At 35.5% G+C, this 16,266-nt stretch overlaps 1 protein-coding gene across 5 annotated transcripts in view; it reads right to left on the reverse strand.

Annotated features, from left to right (window-relative positions):
* STRN (striatin) overlaps positions 1 to 16,266 on the reverse strand; it is a 91,514-nt gene that overhangs the window by 57,501 nt on the left and 17,747 nt on the right. For all 5 annotated transcript variants that reach the window (XM_040496510.1, XM_040496512.1, XM_040496511.1 and 2 more), the window contains exon 2: positions 2,523 to 2,626. In XM_040496510.1, the coding sequence (XP_040352444.1) occupies positions 2,523 to 2,626 (104 nt within the window). The remainder of the gene's footprint in view (positions 1 to 2,522; positions 2,627 to 16,266) is intronic.

Raw genomic sequence — 16,266 nt, forward strand, 5'->3', positions numbered from 1 at the left:
GGAACCTGGGAATCATTCTTGAATCATCTTTCTTCCTCATCCCCTATATCCAGTCATCTCCAATTTTTATGGATTCTACTTAAAATGTTTCATAGCTGATGCCTCTTCTATTCTAGCAGCTACTATGTTATAATCTCTCATCCTAGACTATTAGAATCTTCCTGGTTCTACTAACAGATCTTTCCAGTCCATCCCCATATTGAGGTCAGGGTGATCTTTCTAAAATCTACTTCACACTATTCCATGCTCCTTTCAACTGCACAACAACTAAATGCAACATGCATTCCTAGACCAGGAAAAAAAAATACTATAAAAATCATTACTGGGGTATTTGGTGGAAAAAAATGCTATAAAGATCATCACCAGAACATATGGGCTATATTAAACAATAGAACTATATCAACACTAAGTTTCCTTAATTTTGATAATGAGTTGTAATTATAAAAGGGAATGTCCCTGTCCCTGTTCGCAGAAGATATATACGGAGGTATTTAGAGGCATAAAGGGTATAATGTCTTCATCTAAGTAGCAAATGATCCAGGAAAAAAGCAGTATGTCTACAGAATGAGCATACCAGTAAATATAGCAAAATGTCAACTGGTGAATCTGGGTAAAGGGCATGTAGTTCTTGAAACTTCTATAAGCTTGAGAAATTTTATAATAAAAGGTTTTGAAAAACCTTCAATGTTTCCTATTATATGTAAGATAAAATTCTGAACTCCTTAGGCTCTCCATGATCTGGTTCTTGCCCACATCTATCATCACTTATCAAATCACAACTAACATCTTACCCTCCTCCATACACCGTGACTGTAAATTTCTGAACGCACCAAACTGCTTTGTTCCCTGCCAAACATACACTCTCTACTTCCTGAACCTTGCTTATCTGGCAAACACCTGCTGTTCAAGTCTCACCTCCTCTTGTTACATCCTCACTTCTACTTACTTCTACCTTCCAGATCCAAATAACCACTCCCTTCTTTGTGACCCCACTGTACCTACCCTGTACAGACATCTTCCATAGCACTCATGATACTGCACTGCACTTTTGTGGTTTACAAGTCTGTTTCCTGCTACTCTGAGCCCTTAAGGACAAGGACAATGACCTTGTTTATACTCAGCTCCAGCACAGTGCTTAAGTTGAATGGATAGAGCAATGACTATATTTAATGAGGAGGGCCTCTCTCTCTCTCTCTCTCTCTCTCTCTCTCTCTCTCTCACACACACACACACACACACACACACACACACACACACCGCATGCATGCAATATCCTTGGTTACTTGAGTACCTGTATATTTTAATTCTACTGTATTATGATAGATGGTAAAGAGTACAGACTTCAGAATCAGACAGACCTGCAGGATCTGAATCACAGCTGTACTACAACTTTGCAACTCTACAAACTCAAGTTACTTAGTTTTTAAACCTCAGGGCCTGGTGCACAGTACTTAATAAAGTTGCCATTAATGTTATTATTCTTTCTCTTTGATGACACCTGTAATTTAAATTGCTTAAAATCTCAAATATTCCCAAATTGCACACTTTTAAAAGTAGTTCCTCACCCATACCATCTCTCCAATACAGCTTTCAATCAACCTAATCAACCTCTCAAGGAATAAAAAAGAATCATCTCTTTTTTACCAAGAGGTCAACGTGTTTTCAATTTCTTGTGCCATTTAAAGATCTCACGTAAAGGTGAAAATGAGTTCTAATAAAGTTTAATCTATTTCTTGATATCCATAAATATTATCTGTTAAATGCTATTTTATGACAGTTTTGCAAACAGCCCATTCATCAACTTAAAAAAAAGTGAGAAAAGCATGTGATCAAAACAAGCAAAATAGAGAATTTCAGTATTGCCTATCAAGTACTCAATTACCTAAAACAAAAAAACTGTCTCATGTTGCTGACAAAAAATTCCAAAGACCACCTGTTAAAACATACACACTTATAATTCATACAAAAATTTCCTAAACTCTCATCTATGACCTATTGTCCTTTCCCTGTGAACCGAGGTTAAACACTAGCAACATCGAAAGAGAAGATTCACTTCTGGAGAGATACGAATAGCTCATAGCAAAGGAACAAAATACCAAAAAAGTCTAGAAAAAAGTTCTCAATCCAGTCTGCTTTTTCCCCAAAGAAAATACACCGAACTGAATACCAGATGATGAGGAAAAGGCATTAGAGAAATTTCCTTTACAACTCAAAAACGAGTTCAATCCCATAAAGAAATGGATCATGACAGCTCAGGAAGCACATAAATTTCCTTAGAAAGGACAGGGCAGGGGGAAAATGTTGCTAAACTTTTAAAAAAATCATACAAATAGGTTTATTGTTCATGACCATTAAACAGTCACGATAACATTCAATATTACAACCATTTGTAAATGTGCATTACAGGTACTATTTTTGTAATTCAAAAGTATAAAGTATTAACATTTGGATTTGTTTTAGGAATAACAGAAAAATTAGTCCAGTCTTTAAAGAGAACACAGCCTTCCATCCCACTGAATTACCTTTCCTGTTTAAGAGCATACTCCAGCATTTTGATCCTCCTCACAAGATCCTTCTTCAAATTTTCTTGACCTTTTCTTTCCCCCTGAAGGAAGGCAATCTGGGCCTGAGTAGAGAAAAAAGAAGAAGAAGACAAAACTCAGTTTGGACCTAACAAAAAAAGTTTTTAACTCAGCTGAAGAAAGAACCCTTGGATGATAGGGCACTTAGAGGCAAATATGCTTCCTTTACATATATGTCACAAAATATGTAAGCATATAGAAAGGCACTGATTGCAAGGGGGAAAAATCTTTTTTTTAAATACACATTTTACTTCAGACTAGGGATGTTAAAACAGGTAATGTATATCCTCTAAGAGTCTATAATCTAAAACAATCAATATAAATGCAGACATATGCAAAGAATACAGTATAGTTTGCTCAAATGTTTGTGGCATTAAGGGGATTTCTCTTTTATAAAAAATGAAGATGGGGAAAAGGGGAAAATCAAATCATGAGTTCTTATAATATCATCGCAAAGTAACAGTTCTCAGAGCTTCACTACATATTTAAATCTTATGATGGATTTGAGATTGTCTTGAAAGACTTTATTCTGGACCTCCCCTACAAATGAAAAGTAGCTGCCTTTTCTCAATCCCTACCTTTCACCCCACCTCCTTTTAGGAGATTTAATATGCAGGGAAAAAAGTGAAAGTTCAAAAAAGGAAAATCAGAGACAATGGCCCTCCAGAGGTTCCTAGCCCCTCCAAGGAATAAAGACAAAAAAACAAAAACAAAAACAAAAACAAACCCTACAGTTTAATATGTAAACAAACTGTAAAACTCATGTCTTCAGAAACACAGCTTGGGCAAAGTGGCTCTCCAGAATATCTATAAAGACATGTAGAATTGAAATAGTAACTTCCACTTAAGGAACTGAAACTGTGTTGCAAACACTAACTAGTTAAAGTAATACATAGGGCATTTAAGGGCCCTCAAGGATTGCTATATCAATTTCACTGTTCTCATGTTTTCCCCTTCCATTTCTATTACATTAACCCAAATGACAATGTTATTTATATTTCCACAGTGCTTTAACAAGCAATAACTTGTATTTAATGATGACCTTACCACATCCCTAAGAAATTGTGGATTGTCCAACCAAGGTTTAGTGAGTGAGCCACTAAACTTACTTCTACTCCATTTGAATAACATTCCTTTGTTTTTTCATTGCCATAATGAACATAAAATCCAATTCACCAAGCATCTTATAACTTTCAAAATGAAGGTAGTGCTGTTTTTGTTCTCGTTTCAGTAAGCTCTTAAAAGTTACAGAGCCTGAATGTCCATCAACTGATGAATGGATAAAGAAGATGTGGTTTATATATACCACAGAATACTACTTGGCAATGAGAAAGAATGAAATCCTGCCATTTGCAGTAACGTGGATGGAACTGGAGAGTATTATGCTAAGTGAAATAAGTCAGTCAGAGAAAGACACCATATGTTTTCACTCATATGTAGTACTTGAGAAACTTAACAGAAGACCATGTGGGAAGGGAAGTGGGGGGGTGGGGGGAGGCGAGGAGTGACAAACAGAGAGGGAGGGAGGCAAACCATAAGAGACTTAAATACAGAGAGCAAACTGAGGGTTGATGGGGGTGGGGAAGAGGAGAAAGTGGGTGATGGGCATTGAGGAGGACACTTGTTGGGATGAGCACTGGGTGTTGCATGAAAGCCAATTTAACAATAAATTATATTTTTTAAAAAGTTACATTGCAATTAAAAGGATTATTTCCATCTTATTGAATTAAAAATCGTCCAAAAACAATTGTATACACAAGGAAAAGGCATCAAATATCTACACTACCTACACTTAATGATCATAAAACCTTTTGAAATTATGTACTCTACAAGGCAATCATTATTTTATGTAAGCATAATAATAATTTCATTTAAAGCTGACAAAAATGGAAGTCCTGACAAAAGGATACGATAGTCCAACTGGTTTGACCAAACAGTGCTTTGGCATAGAATTCTTTATACTCTTCAAAATGGCTTTAATAAAAATAATAATCTAATCAGCATAATTATGTAATCAAAGTAATAATAACATCAACGATCAATGTCTTCCACTATATATCCTTCGGCAAGTTTTATACTTCTGTCTCCATCGTGGTCCCTGGATGCTTCTCAAACTTCAGTCCATAATACTGGAAAAGTCTTTACTGTGACTCATTTCTGAACCCACCAACCACTCCTTGTGTTCCCAGTACACTTAATTCTCCATCTTTCTGTCAATTCACATATTGGATTAAATATTTAATAAAAATAAAAGACCCAGAACTGTTAAAGAGAAAGATTGCAGAGAAGATAGAGTTACCTGGAAAGAAAAACAAAAAAGATTAACAGGAATATCTGTGTTATTTCTTGGTGATCACAGAACACCTCTGTGGTATTTCTGCCGAAGATGCATAACCCGAAATGCATCATAAGGAAACACAGGCAAACTCAACTTGAGGCACATTTTACATTAGGTTTCTTGTAATGTTCAAAAGTGTCAGGTCATAAAAGTCAAGGAAAGACTGTTTTAGATTGAAGGAGACTAAAAAGGCATGAAAACCAAGTATAATGTATGATTCTAAACTGGATTTGGCTATAAAAGGACATTATTAGGACAATTGATGAAACATGAATGGGGTCTGAGGATTAGATGGTAGTAATATATCCAGTGTTAACTTCCTGATTTTGATGGTTATATGTTGTTACATAAGATAGTACTTATTATAGGAAATAAACACTTTTAAAGTATTTGGTGGGAAACAACAGGCTTTCAGATTAGCTGACAACTTGTCCTCAAATGGTTTCTGTGGGGGCGTCTGGGTGGCTCAGTCGGTTAAGTGTCCGACTTCAGCTCAGGTCATGATCTCACAGTTTGTGAGTTCGAGCCCCACATCGGGCTCTGTGCTGACAACTCAGAGCCTGTGGCCTGCTTTGGATTCTGTGTCTCCCTCTCACTCTGCCCCTCTGCCGCTCACGCTCTTACTCTTTCTGTCTCTCAAAAATAAATAAATGTTAAAAAAAAATTTTTTTTAATTCTGTGTATTACCCTTGCAACAGTTCTGTCAATACAAGATCTAAATTTTCTTCTTAATTTTGAAACACTATGCCAACTTCCTTAATATGATAAGATACAAGTTCAATTCAAAGTTAGCATCATGCATAATGGAAAAACCCAAGAGGTACTGACAATCAGGAACAAAACAAGGATGTCCATTTTTCATCACAAATATTTAACCATATTCTGGAGGTGGTGGCCAATGCTATTAGTCAAGAAAGAAATGTTTAAAAACAGAAAAGAGGAAATAAAATCATCATTATTTGCAAATTATACAAGTGGATACATGGAAAATCCAAGGCAACTGACTACAAACATATTTAAGAAAATAGAGGAATTTTAGTAAATTGGCTACGTATTAAAATAAATTAAAACCCATAAAGGGCACCTGGGTGGCTCGGTCGGTAAAGCATCCAACTCTTGCAGGTCATGATCTCACTGGTTCATGAGTTCGAGCCCTGCATTGATTGAACTCTGCGCTCAGAGTACAGAACCTGCTTGGGATTCTGTCTCTCCCTCTCTCTAGACCTCCCCTGCTTGTGCATGCATGCACATGCTCTCTCTCTCTCTCTCTCAAAATAAATAAATAAACTTTAAAAAAGTTTAAAAAAATGAAAACTAATGAGCTTCTATAAAAAGTTAACATAATTATAGAAAACAATCCTATTTATAACAAAAATAAGCTGATTACAATAAATCTTTCAATAAAAAAATAAAAGCCATGCAAAGAATACAGCACACAATGATTCTAAAGTATAAGTGGAAAACTAAATAAGCAAAATAAACAAATTATTTAAAATTCCTGAAATATTTTAAAACATATTTCTATAGTCACTTAAATGGTGGTACTGATGCATGAACAGAGAGCTATGGTATGGGCAATCAAAAAAAAAAACCTAATATATATAGGAATTTGGTATAAGCTAAAGGGGACACTGCAGATCACTGGGGGAAACATGGATTATTCAATATATGTTGATGGGCAGCTATCTGGAAAATATTTCTCACATCAAAATATTAAAAATTTTTCAAAGAACCCCGAAGTATGTGAAAAAAAGGTAGGGTTTGCTTTTGTTTTAATAATCTCAGGGTTAGGAATGCCTTTCTGAGGATAAGACAAAACCCAAAGCCACAAAAGACTAATAAATTTTATCTCAAAAAATATTTACACATATAGCAATTAAAAAGTTACTGAAAAACTATTATGAGAAATAAGATAATTCTTTTTTTGACAAATGTCAAAACAAAATAGAAAATGTAGTCATGGGGCGCCTGGGTGGCGCAGTCGGTTAAGCGTCCGACTTCAGCCAGGTCACGATTTCGCGGTCCGTGAGTTCGAGCCCCGCGTCGGGCTCTGGGCTGATGGCTCAGAGCCTGGAGCCTGTTTCCGATTCTGTGTCTCCATCTCTCTCTGCCCCTCCCCCGTTCATGCTCTGTCTCTCTCTGTCCCAAAAATAAATAAAAAACGTTGAAAAAAAAATTAAAAAAAAAAAAGAAAGAAAGAAAATGTAGTCATATTACAAATCACGAGAGTTTGCTTTTCTTAATATAGTAAGAGCACCTACCAATAAGATAAAAATCAAGGACTCCAAGGACTCAACAGAAAAACATACAAAGGACATATTGATAGAAAGGAAATACAAAAAGCTCAAACTTATTAAAAAGATGTTTAACGTCACATGTAAGAGAATACCAACTGAAATTATAATCAGATTTCCCCTTTTCTATCAGACTAAGTTCAATAATGTAATAAAACAATATGTCAGGGGAAAAAGGCATTTGTCAGTTTCACTACAGTGGACAATTTAGTAACATCCATCCACTCTGCAAATGCACACACTCTTTACTCAGCAATTCTAATTCTAGATCATTACCCTTCAAATATATTTGCACATGTGTGAAATGATATATTGAAAAATTACACCCAAAAATGTATGCATAATCCAAATGTCCATCTACAAGGAACTGGTTAAATTAATTATGAGTAAAACTAATAGAAAATCAGGTCCTCAATTAATATCTTTAAAAAAAAAAAAGGGGCGCCTGGGTGGCGCAGTCGGTTAAGCGTCCGACTTCAGCCAGGTCACGATCTCGCGGTCAGGGAGTTCGAGCCCCGCGTCGGGCTCTGGGCTGATGGCTCAGAGCCTGGAGCCTGTTTCCGATTCTGCGTCTCCCTCTCTCTCTCTGCCCCTCCCCCGTTCATGCTCTGTCTCTCTCCGTCCCAAAAATAAATAAACGTTGAAAAAAAAAAAAAGAGGAAGAAAAAGCCAATGTCTTAAATTTTTTTCCCTCTGGAAAACTCTACTCAGAAAGTTAGAAACAAAAGATCTGAAAACACATGTTCTGACAGACCAATTTCTTCTATAAAAATCACCTGAGTCTAAAACATAATAACTGGCATAAATTCTACCCTTTCAAAATAAAAGGTAAATCCCAGGTAAAGGTTTTTCTAATATGGTAAGATACTATCGTTTGAATTGGATTATTTAACTGAAAAAGGCAGGAGGAAGACGGAGACTGAAGGGAAGAAAAGACTGAAAGAAAGAACGGAAGGGAAGGAAGAAAGGAAAAAACAAAGAAAATAGGAAAAAAAGTGGGCTACATCTATACAAAGGAAAGCTACACATTTGTTACAAAGAAGACAGTTCTTATTATATTGATATAGAATGAATTCCAAGATAGATTAAATGAAAATAAAAGCAAAACACAGAACAACGTATGTAGTTTGCAACCATTTGGTTTAAAAAAAAAAAAAAGGTAAATATACTATTATGCTTCTCTGTATAAGTAATAACCCTGGAATGATTCACAAATATGTATCCATTCTGAATGTCCTCAAAGAAAACAACCGGGTGGCTGAAAGAAGAATAGAGTTAAAACTACCTTTAAATGTACATGTCCCTCCTTATGCCTTCTGAATGCTGTCCTATAGGCATGTTACTATGCATAAAAGTCCCTTAACTGAAAAACTTAAAACGATTACAGCCAAACTAGTTCACTAGATCTGGCTCCACAAGCCACCAGTTTGTAGACTTGGTCTTGGATGTTCAATCCAAATACATTATTTTTATAAAAGAGAAAAAAAAAAAAAAAAAAGAAGCACCAAGAGATTGAGTTTATGCCCCTAAAGAGCACAGCATTCTCACAAATGAACTAAGATGACAGTCCAAGACCATAAATGAATCACCACCTGGAAAACTCAAGGCACACATGCAACATAGTGGGAGTATTACAACAAGGATATGACAGACAATACATTGTCCAAAGGGCCCCTTAAAAGTTCTCCCTGCACACCACTATAGCAGAATTCCTTCCAAACTAAGAGAGACAGATTTCTAGGGAGCAAATATATTCCGATACTGTCCAGTAATATGGAAGTGATGCATTCAGTTATTGAATTTTTCATTGCATAGGTTCACTTCTCTCTGAACTACGTAAGCTACAACTTGCCTACTTTCTAAAACTCTCACTTCTGCCTTCACTAATGTCACCTCAACATTCTTGGAGTGAACTCTTTTGAACTTTCCAGAGTTCCAGGAACAAAAGATTATGACATGCAATTGAAATCTTAAGAAAAAAAGTAGAAAAATGAAGTAAATTCAATATGATCAAGTAGATAAAGTATGAAAATAGCTTTCAAGTATTACAGATAGAATATTTTTTAAATTGTAAATCATCATACATCCATTTATGTGTACAGGGAAACCTAATGGTAATGGCACATATTTTTGAAAAGAAAACTTTGGAATTACCTTCAAGGAAAATAAAAGTTAGAACGCATACAAGCCTTATTAAGATTTTACATTATTTACCTAAAATTAGGTCTTCATTTCCTAACCATTAGAAATAAAAAACATAAAAACAGCAATAACTGGATATTTTACAACTTAAGTCTACATGGTAAACAAAAATTAATTTCTGTATTACTTTCCAATTCCAATTTGTCAAGAGGACATATATAAGGAATATAAACCTGCTATATCTAAGGTTTATCTGCACACACAGGAATATCTAAAAACAAATTATTTTAGGGGCACCTGGGTGGCGCAGTCGGTTAAGCGTCCGACTTCAGCCAGGTCACGATCTCGCGGTCCGGGAGTTCGAGCCCCGCGTCGGGCTCTGGGCTGATGGCTCAGAGCCTGGAGCCTGTTTCCGATTCTGTGTCTCCCTCTCTCTCTGCCCCTCCCCCGTTCATGCTCTGTCTCTCTCTGTCCCAAAAATAAATAAACGTTGAAAAAAAAATTTAAAAAAAAAATAAAATAAAAACAAATTATTTTAAATGTACCATTTAATTTATTGAAACCATTTAAACTATCTTGTACTCTAAATCTTAAAAGGTTTCAAATTCAAAACTGAAATCACTGTAAAGCATATTCAAAAAAGAAAAATACGCAAAATATTAGCTTGGGTTGGACACTTTTCAGTTGTTTCTTGCTCATCTGCAATGGGCAGAGCACTCACTTTTGCAAAAATCTGAAGTATGAGAAAACTTGACCAATTTAAGCTTCTCACTTTCCATTTGAGCATAAACTCACAAATAACAAGAGAAATCCTTGAAAAATAAAAGTGAATAATACAGTTTACTTAAGCTAAGTAATAGCATACAATGAAGTTTCAATAATTTGCTTTATATCCTAACACCTTTATAAACTACACTTGTTCCCTCTGAAAAACTTTGGATTACATTGCTCTCTTAAATTCTGGCTGCAAGTTGGTTTTCTTTGGCACACAACTGTTGCCTCTAGCAGCCCTCTCTCCTAAAGACAGTGTGACCACTCAGAGACATCAAACTGTACTGTAAAGGAATCAAAGAGAGGACTTGCTATAACACACATTGCTCGGGCCAGGCTCCACCCTCAATCTGGAATGGGCCTGAGAATTTGCATTTCTAGCAAGTACCCAGGTGATGCTAATGCTGCTATTCTGGGACAACACTTGGAGAACCACTGACCTACACCATCTGTGACATAGTTAGAAAGCCAAAAATAAAGCAAATAGGCCGTTAAAGAGCAAGAAACAGAGCTGTCCCAGAACCCCAGCTCTCTCTGCCACAGAAGTACAAAGTGTTATATAGGCCCTCAAGCTGACAGACAAAGACACATTAGCTGTTTTCTCTGCCAAATTTCTTGTTTATGACTGTATTTTTGTAGTCTCGTGATAAAAAAAATAAAATTGATCATTTTTCATTCAGTTAAAATCACATCTTTAGAGAATACCTATTACCCACTACAGTCCAAATTATTGTAAAGAAAAAAGGAAAAACAAATAAAACCAGGTTCCTACTCACAGTGCGCTTCCAATCTAGTGATGGTTCAAGACCAGAACACGTATGTATAGAAAAAAGCTAAGGGGCACCTGGGTGGCTCAGTCAGTTGGGCATCCGACTTTGGTTCAGGTCATGATCTCACAGTTTGTGAGTTTAAGACCTCCATCAGGCTCTGTGCTGACAGCTCAGAGCCTGGAGCCTGCTTCGGATGCTGTGTCTCCCTCTCTCTCTGCCCCTCCCCTGCTTGTGCCCCTCTCTATCTCAAAAGTAAATAAACATTTAAAAAAATTTTTTAAAGAAAAAAGCTAAGACCAGAAAATGAGGTCTCCTAGTAACTGAGGATTTGAGTAGTAAATTTAGTAAAATATTCACATTTATTCATTTAACAATATTAACTGAGCACCTACCTTGCACCAGGCACAGTTATTGACACTAGGGCTATGATAGTAACAAAACAACAAAACAATCTAGTAGAAGAACCATTGTATGCCGAATACAACACAGATGGACCAGTAGCATATGTTGTATGTAACTAGAACCAGAAACACAATTATAGGCAAAAGCATTGAATATAAAAAATAAACACAAAATACAGTGGGATGCCTATTCAATTCTGGGGTCAAGTACAAAACTGATGTTCATCTCAGAAACTGTATTTTAATCTAGTATTAACTTTACAGCTAGCTTTATCTTTTAACAAATGAATGAGTTTCCTGAAATTTTCCTCATAAAAGCTCCATGCTATTATTTTTACTTATCTAGTATTCCTTTCCAGAAAAGATGAGGAATTTTTTCTAGATGACAGATTATGTCTGAAGTTCTACAAGAGACAGGGGTGTATTCTTTCACAGCAATCCCACCATCCCTAAATACATGATTACAAATATAAACTGCCCTACACAAGAAACTCTCCACTGGTCAAATTCACATTTAAAACACTAAATTAATTACATACACATTATCAGGTGATGGCAAAATATAAATAATTGTACATCAGGTTTCTTGACTCCTTATAAAGGTTTCTCTATCCTTCAACCAATCAATTCTCACGGCATGTCCTCCTATATCTCAAATCTTTACAAATGTTTCTAACGTTTGCACAAAGAAATGGAAACTTCATATACATATATATGTGTGTATATATACATATGTGTGTATATTACATGTGTAGACACACATACATGTATATGTAATATACAAGTGTATTAGATCAACATATTGTGCACTATAACTTGCACAATGTTATATGTCAATTATATCTCAATAAAGCTGGAAAAAGGAAAAAGAAAAATATGTACATATTCATATACATACACAGAGTGAAGTGAGAGAATAAGATATCAGTCAAGGGATAGATCTGTGAATGTGCAGTATAATAAACTTGACATTCAAAGATGTAATATTCACAGTTATCACTGTTTGAGAACTACCCAGAAAACATTCCATTAAGACGATGTGAGGCTAGAGGCCAGATCCAGAGTAAATGCTAGCCTAAACAAGCATTCACATCTCAAAGGTCGAAAGCAATAACTCTAAAATAATTTTTTAAAAACTAAGCTTATCAAAAATGTCTCCTCCCAACCCCAAAGAAAGCCAAACGGCTAGCAGTGGTGTTGGAAGTGAAGAAAAACATAAGTACTAAGAAAGTGACAGCTCTTAGTCAGAAAATGTCAAATTTGGTAACAGCTTGTAAGTATGAATGTGAACAAGTCCACCAACTGTTCTATAAAAAAAAAAAAAAAAAATCATTAAACTGACTCAGCAAGTGTTCCAACCTGAGCAAAATCGATTCATCAAAAGAAATAAAACTTTCATTAACACTGAGAAGACTATTAACTTAACAGGAATTCATATATACATATGAAACGTGACTCTCAAAGGAAATAAAATTCAGAGGAAGCAAGGATCCCACACAAAGAGGTCTGAATTTTAAAACCTGAGGATTCACAAAAAGCCTCAGAAAGTAATCCTTGCATATGAAAAGTTTTCTACAATGTATCATTTTCTTTATGGTCAGAAAACTTCAAAGCAGTTCTGAACATGTTTTACACCAATCGAATTCCCTTTTGATTGATATATAATCTCTAAAGAAACAGTCTTCAAGAGGCAACACTTTTCATATTTAAAACATTCACTCATTATGTCTACATTGTGGACCTATAAATCTACAATGCTATGTAACTAAAGCCCAAAATCTTCCCAATGGAATTTAAGGCTATCTACAATCTGTTCCCACCTCACCTGTCCAGCTTTGTCTTCCACATTCCCTTCTCCTGAACACATCCTGTGTTCCAATCAAAGGGGACAGTATTTTAGTCTTCAAATATGGCCTGAACTCTCCCAGCCCCACACTTTGGCTAATGTTCCTCTCTTCATCCCCACTACCTCCCCAAACGCTCTTCTGAAATTTCAAATTCTACCAATGCCAAGTCTTGGCCTATTTAGCTCAAAATAATCTCTCCCTTCTCTGAAGCCCAAGAGTACTTATTATTTTCTATTAAAGAAAAACTCCTCTGTATGTAAATACTGTTTTACTACTTTATGGCACTTAAATTAATGTTCAGTCAGGAGGCAAGAAAATAAGGGTTTTTGAGAACCAGGCATTCTGCTAAACACAGTATGTAACTAATCTAATTTTCTGTGTTACTACTGTTTTTATACCATCATTTTCATGGAGTTTATTACAGACCTTCAAGTTACCATACTTACTTAACCATTGCAACAGATCTTCTGGACTGGCTACTCAAAATACACACTTCCAACCCCTTTCTACCTTGTAACTTCCCACTACAGAGTCTAGAAAGCAAAAGTCATGCTTTCTTAGATTCTGTTGTGGCCAAACATGGCTATGCAACCAATGAGATATATATGGATACCTGCTGGGCATGGGGATGGTACTTATGGGGAAGTTCATCATTCACTGATAAAGGAGACACAACAAAAAACACCCAAGCAAACCTTTTTGCTACTTTTCACTTGATGTCTGTAACTACTGCAATTTTATAACCATAATGCAACAAAGAAGACAATAAGCCAACACACTGGGGGTGAAGGATGGCAGAAGAAAATAACAGAAAAAAGCCTAGTTTCTTTACATCATCACTGAATAACTGCACCAGCTTACGTCAGAGAAAAAGACTACCCACCACCAGACTTGTGAGAAAAATACGACCTTTGTTAGGTCACTGTTAAAAGGGTTTACTTCCTAATACTCATTTCACTATAGTTGGACATTCAGACTGTAACTTTTCACTATTACAAAATAAATTGCTAATGATGTTCTTCATGCATATAGACTTTTTTTAAGCTTTTAATTTTAATTCCAGTGTAGTTAACATAGTGTTCTATTAGTTTCAGGTGTACAATATAGTGATTTAACAGTTCTACATAATACTCAGTGCTCACTATGATAAGTGTACTCTTTAATCCCTATCACCTATTCACCCATCCCCACATACCTCCCCTCTGGTAACCATCAGTTTGTTCTCTTATAAAGAGTCTGTTTCTTGGTTTGTCTCTTTTCTTTGCTCATTTTGTTTTGTTTCTTAAATTCCACATATAAGTGAAATCATATGGTATTTGTCTTTCTCCGACTTTTTTCACTTAACTTTATACTCTCTAGATCCATCTATGTTGTTGCAGATTTCGTTCTTTTTTATGGTTGAAAATATTCCACTGTGTTTACATATATATAAACACATCTTCTTTATCCATTCATCTACTGATGCACACTTGGGCTGCTTCCATAATTTGGCTATTGTAGACAATGCTACAATAAACATAGGAGTGCGTGTATCCCTTTGAATTAGTTTTTGTATTTTGGGGGGTATATGCCTAGCAGTGCGATTAGTGGATCATAAGATAGTTCTATTTTTAACTTTTTGAGAAATCTCCACACTGTTTTCCACAGTGGCTATACCGGTCTGCATTCCCACCAACAGTCCAAGAGGGTTCCTTTTTCTCCACATCCTTGCCAACATCTGTTGCTTCCTGTATTTTTGATTTTAGTCATTCTGACAGGTGTGAGGTGATATCTCATTGTGGTTTTGATTTGCACTTCCCTGATGATGAGTGATGTTAAGCATCTTTTCATGTGTCCATTGGCCATCTGTACATCTTCTTTGGAGAAACATCTGTTCATGTCTTGTGCCTATTTTTAATTAGATTATTTGTTTTTTGAATGTTTAATTGCATAAGTTCTTTATATATTCTGGACATTAACCCTTTATTAGATCCAAAATATCTTCTCCAATTCAGTAGGCTGCCTTTCATGCTTATAGACTTTTAAGGGAATTCTTTATTTCTCTGGGATAGACCACAACCAACTGAATTACTAGGTCAAAGTACGTTTCCTAATAGATACTGACCAGATAGATACTGTTGATAATACCAACAACAATGTATGAAAGTGAAGTTTAACACCTCTCCCCCCGAGCATTGGGTGCTGTCATTGATCTTTAAAAATTCATAGATAGAAAGAAGTATCTGATTGCTTTAATGAGTACTTCTTTGATGACAATTATTGACTATCTTGCCATATGTTGACTATTGTCCTATAACAGAACCACCCAAGTACTCATTAAGAGAGTAGTTCAATAAGCTATATTTTGATAGCTTTAAAAAAAATTCTTCTTCCTCATTAAAAATACCAAAAACTGGGGGAAAATATTCAAACTTTATATGAACATATAAAGGCAAAACCAGCAAATCCATTCCTTTACCCCCATTCCACTACCTAGAGATAATCAATGTGAACAGTTTGCTGAATTCTCTTCTGAACTTTCCTGTATGCAGAGATATAAAGATAAGCAAATATGACATCTGTTTTGGTTACATAATTACTAAAAGTAAGTACAGGAACTACAACTATATATATATATATGTGTGTATATATATACACACATATATATACACACATATATATGTACATACGTATATACATATATATGTACGTATATATGTATATACATATATTAATTTTATGTATTCATATATACATATGAATACATAAAATTAACAAAGCTATTTTTTATCGAGTTCTTCCTCTGTTATATTTTTCTGAGTGTTTTATTAACTCATTTCATTGTTACACAAACAAAAAAAAGACACCAAATAGTTATGTACAAACCAATCATTAAAAAGATTCTTCTTTTAATGTTCATTTATTTTTGAAAGAGAAAGAGACACAGTGTGAGCAGGGGAGCGGCAGAGAGAGAGGGAGACACAGAAGCCGAAGCAGACTCCAGGCTCTGAGCTGTCAGCACAGAGCCTGATGTGGGGCTCAAACTTATAGACCGTGAGATCATGACCTGAGCTGAAATTGGACACTTAACCGACTGAGCCACCCCGGTGCCCCCAAACCAATCATGTTTAAAACATAAATG

This window comes from Herpailurus yagouaroundi, unplaced genomic scaffold, assembly GCF_014898765.1.
Source record: "Herpailurus yagouaroundi ecotype Mexico unplaced genomic scaffold, PumYag 188, whole genome shotgun sequence".
Classification (NCBI taxonomy): domain Eukaryota; kingdom Metazoa; phylum Chordata; class Mammalia; order Carnivora; family Felidae; genus Herpailurus; species Herpailurus yagouaroundi.